At 55.0% G+C, this 11,979-nt stretch overlaps 1 protein-coding gene across 1 annotated transcript; it reads right to left on the minus strand.

Annotated features, from left to right (window-relative positions):
• Positions 1–365: 365 nt before the first annotated feature.
• On the minus strand, positions 366–9,981 carry PMM1 (phosphomannomutase 1). Its single transcript, XM_074168231.1, has 8 exons — positions 9,901–9,981; positions 9,660–9,777; positions 8,676–8,752; positions 8,378–8,469; positions 5,912–6,011; positions 5,000–5,075; positions 1,967–2,082; positions 366–1,213 (listed from the first exon to the last, which is right to left on the minus strand). The coding sequence occupies exons 1-8, from the start codon at positions 9,970–9,972 to the stop codon at positions 1,091–1,093; spliced, it is 774 nt and encodes a 257-aa protein (XP_074024332.1). The 5' UTR covers positions 9,973–9,981; the 3' UTR covers positions 366–1,090.
• Between the last annotated feature and the right edge of the window lie 1,998 nt (positions 9,982–11,979).

Here is an 11,979-nt window from a genome sequence, read left to right on the forward strand (position 1 = left end):
TGGGGTGGAAAAGCAAGCTTGGAGGCACTGTTGAGTATGTACCTCGGCTGGCACTAGAAACCAGGTCTGGCCTGTGCTGGCCCTCTCTGAAAATGTCTCTGGGAGCATGATGGAAAGCTGAGCACTGGGATGGAAGGGGGGCTCGGTCTGTTATGAATGCTCTGGGTAAGGTTTTACACTGACACATCTGTAATGCCTAATGGACATGCGGGTGGGAAGACTGTTGGGAACCTTCTGCCCTCAGTGGCTCTGCAGGGTGCTCTGCACACACCAGGCACCTGGGGTCCTCCAGCCACACCAGGCAAGGTCTGACTTGATAACTGCAGAATATGGAAAATAAAACCATGATAGACATTTTTTTTTTTGTAAGCTAAAAAGAGAATTAGTTTCTTCATGCACCTGAGCAAAGCTCAGAGCAGGAGCAGACTCATTTTAAAACCGTCATTCCCAGGTCACCTGTAGGGACCGGCACAGTGTGGCACCGAGGTGAAGGACATGGTGATCCTCTCCATTAGGACAGACAATGCTGCAACGAGCAGAGGGGTCACAGCTACCCCTTCCTACCATGGGGTTGGAGCGAATAGCCTTCCTGACCTCTTGCTTTGGAGCAGCTCTGCTGAGAGGGCCTGGGGCCTCACAGCCCTATTCTCACCAGACAAGGTGCAAGGGGGAGAGAAAGGTGAGACACATGTTCCCTCATGCAAAAGTGTTAAGAGAAACAGTGAAACAGAAGAGAAGAGGGGAGGGTGCACGGGACGGACACACACACACTCTTGTGACTGGCCCTTTCAAATGCTTTCTGACCATGAAAGCATCTGCATTGCCACCCACCATGGCCCAAACTGTCCAGAGAGAAGTTTTGCTGGAGGTGAGGAGGGCCACAAGCCGCAACCATAGATGGGGAGTGCCGAAGGGCTGCTCAGCAAAGGCCCCCTCTCGCACACCCACCCACACTCATGTGTTATATCCCAACCAGCTCTGGAAAGTGGTTTTTTTTTTCAGTCTACCCTGAGCAGATTCCTCAAACGAAGGTGCTTTTCCTGGCGGGGGGGGAGGGTGGGGCTGGGGCAGGGCTGCGGGGACCTGGCAGTCAGCACTCGTTTGCTCTCTCTGGAAAGAATATTTCGCGGCATCGCTGGACTGTGTCCTGGGGGGACTGGACGCTGTGTCCCACTGTGCGGGGATCATCATAGATTTCATAATCGTTCCCTCCCTGCAGGGGAATAGAAAAAAGGGAAAGCATTATCTGGGTCTTGCCAGAGCATCCTCATCCATGCTCTGTCCTGTGAGGATCTGGGGTGGAAGTCAGCAGCTAGGCAGGCAGGGACCTGCTGGGAAGGTGCTGCCAGGGCTTTGGTCATCCAGGAAAGCAGAAGAGGTTCAGCTGGGAGCCCTGCTCCCTCCTTCTTGCCTCCCTTTTCAGTGCCAGGCAAGGAGCGAGGATCTTAGAAAGGATGGGAAAGGTCCTAGACCAGCAAAGCTTGTCCAGGAGCTTAGGGTTAACCCCTGCCCTGCCTGTGGAAGGACTAGCAGAAGGTGGTGTGGGCACATTTGGGGGGCAGAGGTTGCCGTCATCCGGAAAGAGCCAAGTCTATGGCTAAGCTGGTCTACTTCACCCTCCACAGCTCTAAAGGGAAGACAAAGCTGTCCCTGCTGTTGAAAAGCCCTCTCCTAAGTGCTGGGGGATTGTGTTTTGGGTCCTGCGGCTGCAGGAGTGGTTGCCGCCCTCCCAAAGGTGCTGGGGGGAGGAAAGCGATTCTGAGGTGGACCTGCTCCCCAGCACAATTTCCTCATGACACAGCCAGCTTGCCACCATCACAAGCCCACCACAAACGTGCTGCATGAGAGCATCTCTCCCCCTTGCACAGCTAGAGGTCTATGTCGGTGTGATGGAGCAGCTCCCCACAGGCTTGCCAGGCCAAAGGGGAGAAAGTGGCCACGTGTGGGGCAAGCAGGGCATACTCACAGGGGTCGTCTCATTCCCAAAGAAGTGGATGGTGTCAAATCTCTCATCATCGAGCACGTTGAGGCAGTAGCGCTTGTCCCAGCCCTCCGGGAAGACGTCAAAGCTGATCATGCCACCTGCCAGCAGAAGGGAGGGCATCAGGCGATGTTGGTGGGAGGTGGCAGGATGCCCCCCCACCCCAGGATGGGCAGGAAAAGGGGAGAGGGCTGCACCCAAACAGAAGCCAGGCACTGGGTCGGCCTTGATGTGCCTCTCCTGTATGTGGCTAGGACAGCGACAGATGCTGTTCCTATAACAACAGGCTGAAGTGACATCAGCGTGGCTGGGGTGACATCAGCACAGCTCCCCTGCCTGCAGGCAAGCACGAAAGCAGGAACCATCAGGCTGCAGAGGGGGAGGGATGCTGGGGTGGGAGGTCCCAAGAAGTAACTCTGTTGGGGGAGATTTGGTGTTATGCCTTGCAGACAGCATCAGCATGTTCTGTCCCCCAAGAGGGGAAAATGTCCTTGGAGACTGGTACCAAGCTCTCTCCTAGACTCCTGTGTGGATGTCGATGGCCCTTCTAAAACCACTGCTCTGACACTCTTTGACCCTTCAGGGACTGGGGGCTGCCAGCCCCCTGCACAGGCAAAGCAAACCCACGACAGCTCAGGGATCCCAGCTGGCCACACAGCAGGCCCTGCATGCTGAGCAAGGACCAAGGAAGGACCTTGCCACGGAGCTACCACGAACCCGTCGACATAGTCAAGGCACAACCCTGGCCTGTCACCTCTTGCCACAAGAGTCAAGTGTGGGTTGCCAACATCTGGAGGGGCAGATGGGACAAATGCAGGGAGCTTTCCCAGAGACCATGCAAATGTGCACATGGACACCCACAGCCACCGAGGGTTAATGAATGTCCTAGCCCTGGCTCTTAGACCAGGCAAAGTTCACTCCAGCTCTGAGCTGCCTTTTGGGGGTGCACGGAGGCAGCACATTCCCTGTCCTCTTGAACAGAGCCGCTGTGTGCACAGGCTGTAAAGCCAGTCCCTTGTCACAGCACTGTCACAGGTGACATGCTCCTCCCAAAACAAAGCCTGTGACTTAGGGTACACGTGCGTTTGGGTCTCACTCGGAGCTGGAGGAATGGGGATTTGAGCTGGGATGTGTCTCTCCCCACCAGGTCTCTGCTCTTTTTGGTTTCAAGTGGGCCCCTCTGCTTCCCTAGGCAATCTAGTGGGCCCCCAGCAATCAGAGGAGTTTCACGCTCTCCTTCTTCATAAATCATCACCCCACCTCTCAGGAAAGGGGTAAGTAAACAGGTACCTGCAGGGGACGGTCCCTGCTGCAGGAGAGGCATCCATTGCCCCAGGCTGTTCAAACCTGTATGTCCTGATGCTGTCCTCCTCTTCTCCCTGGCTGGTTGAGGTGTCCCCATTGGTTTAGGGGTCCCAAACCAACCCTCCTCAGAGCCTGAGGAGCCGGGGATGGAGCCTGTGTGTCCAGCCTGGGGCAGAGGATTCACTAACAGAGAGGATGTCCCAGGCAGGGCACTGTGATACGGACGGGAGCAAGTGCCCTGCGAGCTCAGGGATGGGGATGCCCCCCGGCTTGCAGCAGGAGCCAGCATCAGAGCAGGAGCTAAATTTGGCTGCCCTCATTAAAATCCTTCCTGGTTTTGTACCAAAAGCCATTTACCTGAGAAAAGCACTGTATTGCACTGCGTTCTGGCCTTTAAACAGAGCTGGGCAGCAAGAGGGGGATCCTGATGCCAGCTGGAGAGGGCAGGAAATCAAAGGAAGAAGAGGTGGTGTGGAGGACAGCCAGCACTGTCCCTCGCCTTGGCAGATCATAGGTCCTGGGGGGGCTGCAGGGAGATCTCCTACCACCTCTAGGGCTTGTGTCCTTGTCCTGATTTGAGGACCACAGCATGGGACAAGGCACATGGAGCCAGCTTGGCGGAAGAGCCCTGTTTCCGCGTGTCCCTGTTTTTGGATGCCTGACCTGAGACACCCTGCGTTTTCTTTGTGGAGGAGCAGGGGACCAGCAGCTCCCCTTGTCTTCATGCTTTTACACAACAGGCCCAGGCTCTTCATGGCAGCTTCCCAAAGTCAGAGGAGAAAGGCCCGTTGTTCTGCTCTTGTACCCCATGCCTGTGGGGACATGGCGACGGGGACCTTGTCTTTCTCTGCTGTGACAAATGGTGTGTGTCAGTGCTGTGGGCAGCAGAGGATGCTCCTGGCAGGAGAAGGGGAGGGGAGGCTCTCAGGAGGAAAGTCCTTGGAGGATGAGAGGGACAGACCCTCGGTACTGGTCCACGCTGGGTACAAGAGTGGGGTGTCACCTGCCACCTCCCAGCCTTGTCACCCCCTTGCCCTCTGGCTAGACTGCCACAGGGCAACTTCTTATCTCACACATACCCAATCACTCTGCTTCAGCCCTACCACTTACACACCCTCATTTTCTCTCCCTGTGCTTGCCAGACCCCGAAATTGCTCAAGCCTCTCCTTCAGTTCGTCTTCGGTAAGCTGTCTGTAAGAGCCACCCCAAGAAGCAAACCTGCAAAAGCTCATGGCATGGAGCTGAAAACTCCTTGCCTCTCAGCAGCTCTTCCTCCAGGAAGAAAGATGTAGCCCTCGTAGCCAACCCTCCCAAGAAAACCTCAGAGCCAAGACACGAATGAGGCTCCTGTCTCATTCCTAGAGAGGAGCGCATGTGGCTGGAGCTCTGCTGGGCACCCCGCTGCTGATGCTTGGGCCAGAACAGACCTCCTGGGCAGAGGTGGGATCCACAGAGCTAAGTGAAATTCAGGCAGGGATAACATCACAGGACAGAAACCCGCCTGTCCAGCTGATCCCCAGGGAGGCAAGCCCGTAGCATGGTTTATTCTCTGCTGTTGCCCAGCCGTGGATGTGAACATAACACACCTGTGGTGACTCTCCAGGACTAGAAGCTCCTTATGCTCTTCCTGGGGTCTCCAAGCCAGGATTTCTACTCCCCTTCCCAGCATTTTATGGGAACACATGATAAAGAAGGGAAGCCCCCTCTACTCACCTCGAGAGAAACGCAGGCCTTTGCCAGCAAACTCCCTCTGCAAGGCTGCCACAAACTTCTCCCGGATCCGCTCTTTCTACGGAGGAGAAGGAAGAAAGGGAAGGAACAAGGGTTTGAATAATTAGATGTTGACAGTCTACCAGAATCCACCATAAGCTGTCCGCTGGGCAGCTCTGGCTTATCACATTCCCCTTTCCCACCTGTCCTGAGCCATAGTGTAACACCATTTAGCCAGCTTTCACTAGTTCTCCTCAGGGTCTATGTAAAAAGCCACCAGCCCAGGGCAGCTCCAGGAGGCTCCTGGGAAAACCAGATCCCAGCCTCTCCTTGGCAATGAAATGCATCTGCTTCATTTTTTTTCCAGAAGCCCAGTTCATAACCTAAAGTCTCCAGCTTTGCTTAAAAAGTCTGGCAAAGTCCAACCGATCCCTCAACCCCAAGAAAGCTCCCCCAGGCAGAAACTGCTGTGAGCATGGGCCGAGCGCTTCAGAGATCTGCCCAGCAGATCCCCCATGGCACTACCAGTCTGGAAAGCCCATTAGTTCCGGTTCTGGTGGGGCAGGGAGAGTGGGAGAGAGAAGACAGCTTGGTTACTGTAAATGACGAAACACCCTGTTAAATAAATGCCTTATTCCCCGAGGCTCTCCCACAGCACAAGGAATCCTGCTGGCCACCCCACTGTGTTGGTCCCCAATGAAGTCAAATTATTCCTTTCATCTATGTCTCTCCTTGGGTTTTCTGACCCCCACTTCTGTTTCCACCTTACTGCACGTGTTGGCCTGGTGCACAGCTTGAAGCTTGGCTTCTTTCTCCTCACAGAGAGAAGCAGGGGGGGAAGCAGGTAAGACCTGAGATCTGTGGTGGAATAAAAACCAGCAAAGGGGAGGGTGAGCCCAAGCCAGGCCCTTGTACCTTGTCCAGCTCGGAGAACTCGATTCGCTCCTCTGGCGTGCAACTCCGTCCGATGGGGGAGATGTTTAGCATCCCGTTGCGAAACTCGATGAAGGTTCCTCTGTGGGTGGGCAAGGGCACAAGGTTACTGGGGCAAGGAGAGAAAAACAGACCTTTCCAGGGGAATGGCTGCTCGGTGAGACATGCAGTATCTGCAGGGACACGCAGGAGGAGAGAAGCCATGCCCACTCATGGGTGCTTGCATGTCAGGTGTACAAGAGCCCCTAAGGTTGCCCAAGAGCCCTGCTGCAGTAGGCAGAGACCAGGCTTCAACAACTCTGCTTAAGGTCTCCAAGGGCTCATAGTTTCATACAAAGAGACCATAAGAGAAGAGGAATAAACAGGCTGGAAGCAACAAGCTTAGGTGAGATGACAGGAAACATTTCCTAATGTCACAACTGCAATGACAGCTGTTGCCTGGACTAGACCAAACACCTGACGAGACTGTGGCGTTTCCACCCCTGGAGGCTTTTAAGAAACATTGGGTGATTTGGGTGAAGCTGGCAGTACCTTGGGGCAGTGGGATGGAACAGGTCAGTGTAACTCACCGCTGATGTCTGACAGCAGGCTGGTGAGCAATCAGGACGTACTCCTGGGACACAAATCAGGAGGGCCTTTGCAGCTCCCATTTAGTCCCCTACACCTTTGACAGCAACTCTTACCTAAGCTTACACGGACAGGATCCAGTTCCTGCTTGCCACCCTCATCTTCCGCTGGGATAACTACTCTGCCGCTTTCTCGGTGGGCCGGTTCAAAGCACTAAACTGGCAGAAAACTGCTCCCTTCTTTTCCCCTTGCTACAAATCCAGCCAGATCTATTTGCTTATCACCTTGGAATAGCTCACCGAGGGGTCAGATAGGTACCAGCACTGGTCCACAGGAGGGGCAGAAACAACAGGGGATGGCAGCACTGCCAATTTGAAAAGAGACTGAAATTCTTGTGGAAACCTAGCTGGAGCAGGGAGATCCCTTCCCTGTCCAGCCAAGGAGCTCTGACCTCATTAACCCTGTAATGTTCAGCTGAGGAGCCCTAAGCTCATTAACCCTCCGATGTCCCTCCCATCCCTTCTCTGTGATAAAGCGCTTACCACTCTCAGTCTGGAGGAAAACTTTCCACCTCCTGCCTCGTTAATACAGTGAAGAACACGGCAGGGAACAGACACAGGGGCAGCCATGCCTGCAGCCAGGGAGCAGCATCTCTGCAGCACCAAGGGTTTGGTGGCTCATACCCCAGGCCAAGACTCAGGAGGTGTGGGTTAAAGTCCTCACTTTGCTAGAAATCCCATAAGCCTAAATCCACAGAGGCACTCGCGAGCTGAAACTTCGCCGGGCTGTTGGGCAACCAGGCAGGAATGAGGCAACCAAACAGCCCTGAGGGTTCTGGGTCCCAGCCCATGCTTTCAGGGGCATGTTCTGCTGGCAGTCCTGTCACAAGGAGCCACCCTGGCCCCTTCTCACCAGTCCTCATATTGTCACATGGCGACTCATATCAGTCAACTAACATGGATCACAGTTTAGCAACTTTTACCAGCCTAATTTTGACCAGACAACTCGCCTGCTCGGGTCCATTCTACAAACACAAGGGGAGAGGCAGGAACAAACCAGCCAAGGCGAGAGCAGGGCAGAGCCGCTGCTTCCAACAGCCCTGCTGGCTCACGCCGGCTTCAAGCGTTTGTGAAAACCGTGGTCTGAGGGGTGGTTTGAAGCTGCATCCAGGCTGGTTTAACTGCAGGCTGCCTCTCAAAGAGGTCCTCCTGTTCTCCTCTTCCACCTTCATGCCATCTGTTCCCTCTCTCTCCTTTCCGTGATAACAGGGCAAGCCGATTCAATGGAAAACTACCCTTTTCCATCCTGGCAATGGCCTAGTCTTCCTGCAGAGGAAGGTACCGACCCAACTCGCCCTGCAGCTCCTGGATTTCATGGGGGGAAGCGGACAGGAACACACAGCCAGGAGCAGAGCTGGGCCAGCCCTATTACCAGCGTCACTGGGTTAGAAACAAGTGTGACACTGCATCCTCAGGCGCTGGACCTCCCATCTTAAGAGCCATTGTTCTTCTGTTTGGAAACTCATATGACCAATGATGTCCGATACCCTGACCAGTAACGAGCTGGTACCATTGTCCTGAATGAGATGCAAGCGATAGCTGTACCCTAATGCAGGCAGTGGCTGTACCCTGCTTCCCAGGGAAGAAAATCCGAGGGAAAAAGAACAGGCACTATGCTAAAAAACAGTGCAGACTCTCCAGAAAAAAGACCCTCCTCCATTATTTGCCTACAGTGTCCCTCCACAGGGGGCCTCTAGATGCGAAAGTAAAACCTGGAGCAAGACAAGCTCGGTAGCTCAGCTGTTCTTAAGAGAGCTCTGGAGCCCAGAGCTCCCTAGAAATCAGTACTCTGACTGCCATTTGCATGGGCTTGGGCCATTACCGTTTCTTGGGCAGCTTCAGCAGCGCCATGTAGTTGAGACAGAAGTTGATTAGATCCTGCAGCAGCTCTTCCCCCAAGTGGTCCTGAATGGCCTGCAGGAGGAGAAGGGGGAGTGAGGAAGATGCCTGACCTCCCCTGAAGCCCACCCGAGAACATGACCTGGAGGATTGGGACATTCAGATCTGGTATATGGGCAGAAGAGAGAAAGCTGCCCATCTGCCCAGGGCCAGGCACTGTTCCCCACGGCATGCGGGGCACGGGGAAGGAGAGCCACGGCTGCAAGGGGAGCTGGACCTACCTGCTTGGAGACCAGCTGCCCGTTCTTGTATTGCACCGTGCCATTCTCGGCGAAGACGTAGTCAAACTTATCAATGACTGGGCGGGGAGGAAATAACAGAGGAAACATGAGTACTGCCTGGGAAAAGGGGCCAGAAGGACTGGGCTCAGGACTGAGCGAGCCATCCTCCCGGTTCCTTAGTGCCATGCTTTCCACATCTCCCGTGCTCCGCAAAGGGCCACCGACCCTCCTCCTCGACCCTCCTCCTCGCTCTCCACAAAGCAGGCGAGGAAATTATCTTCTGCTCACAGGTGGGGAGCTGACGCAGGCAGGGGGAAACGACCTGACCGAGGTCACGGGCTGAATCAGTGGCAGGACAAAGATAAGGGTTCCAAAATGTCAGGCTTTCAACCACGTGCGCCTTACTCAGCTCCCTCCCCTCCTCTCCCTTCCCCGCTGAAAGGGTGCTGGGGTGATGCCGCCACTGGTTATCTAACTCCAGCCCCTCCTGCAGCCTGGACACACAGCGCTGCCGACTCAGCAGCCGGCCTCAGCCGGGAATTTCTCGGCCTCCCTCCGCTAAGGAGGCACAGAGCTGGGAGCCCAGCCACGCTTGGCATCCATGCCAGAGGAGGAAAACAAGGTGGAGGGAGCTGGGGGCTGCCCCCTCGCCCTCCCACTGTCTCCTCTACCCCACGTTCCTGTTTGAACATGATGAGGAACCCACTGGAGACCCCACAGCGGAGGCAAAATTTGCAAGGGGCTTTTTGGGGGGCAAGAGGGGGTGGAGCTGTCAGAGCCCAGATGAAGCTCCTACGAAGCCGGAGCCGTCTTGGAGCATCCCTGCCCGCTCTCCGCAGAGGAAGAAGGAGCCGAACGACCAGGGCATGGCCAGCTGCCCCAAGGGCAGCCTTGGGATGGGATTTAGGATGGAGATGACCCCCGTGGGGAAGGAAGTGGGGGGGGGAGGGGGGCACACCAAACACCTCGTCGCCCACATCTCACCTTCGTCCCCGTCCCCCAGCTGCTCGGCTATCTTGGCGTAGTCGGAGCCTCCCACCACGCCGATCTGCACCCTCTCCCGCAGCTCCCGCAGGAAGGCGTCCACCTCCGGCTCGATTTTCTTGGGGGGGGGGGGGGGGGAAGCAGAGGGGTGAGGACAAGCTCCGCCATGCTGTCTTCTTCCCCACCCCCCCACACCTTTCCAGGAATATAAATGAATAAACCCCACAAAATGCTTCGCTACCTGCCGAGCCGGCGTCAGGGTCCCGTCCACATCGAAGAGGCACAGCACCCGACCCCGTGTCGCCGCCGCCATCCCGGCCTCTTGCGAACGGGAGGCGGGACCGCAGCGGGGGCGGCGACGGCGGCCGCACCGCCCTCCCCCGGGGCAGACGCCGCACGTTCGTGCGGCGTCTGCCCCGGGGGAGGACGGTGCGGCCCCAGGCGTTTAGGACGAGTTCCCCCCTTTGCGGTGTGTTGCAAGTGGTATTGATGCTCCTGCAAAATCACGGCCTCTGGAGCCTTCTGGCTCTCAGCCCCGGCTTGTGAGCTCCCACCTCTGGAAAGCCGGAGGCTCTTTTCTGAGGGGGGGGGGGGGGGGAGGGGGCGGTGTGTGTATGTGTGTGTGTGCGCGCATCCAAGCTCCCAGAAAGGTTTCTCAGCAGGTTGCTTGACTCCCCCGAAGCCAAAGAGCCGCTCTCCCAGGCAGCAGAGCCGCGGGCTGATAGCCAGGACTCTCAAAAGAGCAGATTTATGGTGAACTCCTAGGGGTTCAGGAATGCAAGCCTTTATTTTTCATAAGCCACGACACGGTACGAGGACGAGATGTTCCACATCTGGGTGGAAGAAGCTTGGTGTCGGGAAAACCTGCCAGCTCCCTCCTGTTGCAGCATTGTAGTGGCGCTTGTTTCTTCCCGGAGTCCAAGCTGTCTCCTGGCTGCTCTTACCCACAGCTTTCTTGTCTGGGAGAGGCTTTCCTCCCCGCCCCTTCCACTGACCTTACTCTGGACGTGCCAAAAGCAGGAGCTGCTCTCCCCGGGCTCAGGTGCATCCCCGCACTGCAAGGCAGCAGTGCCACCTCGGGGCACTTCCCAGAATTAGGAAGGCTGCTAAAATACGGGTCAGCGTTCACGTTTTTGCACTCCTACAGTGCCATGACATTTAAGCTGCCAGGAGAGCTTCCCAAAACTTGGAACTACCTGCCGGTGCCTTCTCCAGCTTATTTGTCACGCTGGTCTAGAAACTCTACTCAAGTCAAAACACCTCTCCCAGCACCCCGCCTGCCTTTTGGTATCAGCTGATGAGGACTTGTGCCATCTTGGCTTCCCCGTGAGTTTGGGTCTGCCGTTTGGTGGAGTGCACAGCTGCATACAGCTGTGCTCGTTCCTTCATCTGGGTTAGCTCCGAGAACAGGGCCCCTGCGGCTGATTCCGTTATTTAACACTTTGCACTTAAACCCTTCTTGATGTGTTGCCTTGATTGCTGCTCGGATAGGCAGCAGCCCTTGTCATGAATAAAATCTCTGTTACTAGCAGCAAGGGCAAATATCTTATTTGAAGTTTAGAAGGTGAGTGGCTGTGAGCGCTGGCTTACGTTCTGTCTAGGGATGCCACCAAGGTCAAGGTTTTCTTTTTATATGTGTTCCCAGGTATTTTATGTGGGGCTAGTACTGGTGCTTGATAGCAAACCAGTACCACATCTGAATAACACAGCCCAGAAGAACCACAATCATGAATCTTTGTTAAAGTCCCCTTCTGCTAAAAGCCCTCTTCTGTATTACACTGATACAGACTGTTATACAAACAGCAAACTGTGTGGTTTATCATTTGAATGCCATCGATAAGCATTCAGACATCTGAATCCAAGCAGGATTCATTTATTCCCCAGAGCCAGATATTTCCCCTGCTCCTTAACAGCCCACCAGTAGGCAGAGGCACAACGGGCAGCACTACATAATCCTTGCCAGTATCCCCTCTGCAGCTCCAGAGGAACCCAGGCATGACACCTCCTTAAAGCTGCTTTCTTTTTTTTGAAAGTAGTAGCATCAAGACAATCAGGAAAAGCTTGGAGCCATTTCCTATGTTTAAGCTCTGTTGGGCCTCTTCTTCAACAGCAGACATTAGGTGTTTCAATTTTTGCACGCTCAGATGAGCAACGGCTGCACAAAATATCTACTGTCCAGCCTTCAGTGGTCTTGATAAAATACCACAGTGCTTACAGAAGGAAAATTACCCCAGACTTAAATAAGAATATTGCCTGTGACCAGTTCTAGCAAAGGGCAGTAGCCACCACTACTTGGGATAAACTGCTTGGACAGTATTTT

The sequence above is a fragment of the Numenius arquata genome, chromosome 2 (genome assembly GCF_964106895.1).
Source record: "Numenius arquata chromosome 2, bNumArq3.hap1.1, whole genome shotgun sequence".
Lineage (NCBI taxonomy): Eukaryota > Metazoa > Chordata > Aves > Charadriiformes > Scolopacidae > Numenius > Numenius arquata.

Excerpts from the sequence above, each read along its gene's own strand:
- PMM1 (XM_074168231.1), bottom strand. The coding sequence starts at position 9,972 with ATGGCGGCGGCGACACGGGGTCGGGTGCTGTGCCTCTTCGATGTGGAC. Across the intron at positions 6,012-8,377 it reads CTGAAGCTGCCCAAGAAACG|AGGAACCTTCATCGAGTTTC; the intron begins GTAATGGCCCAA and ends GCCCACCCACAG. Across the intron at positions 5,076-5,911 it reads AGTTCTCCGAGCTGGACAAG|AAAGAGCGGATCCGGGAGAA; the intron begins GTACAAGGGCCT and ends TCTCCTCCGTAG.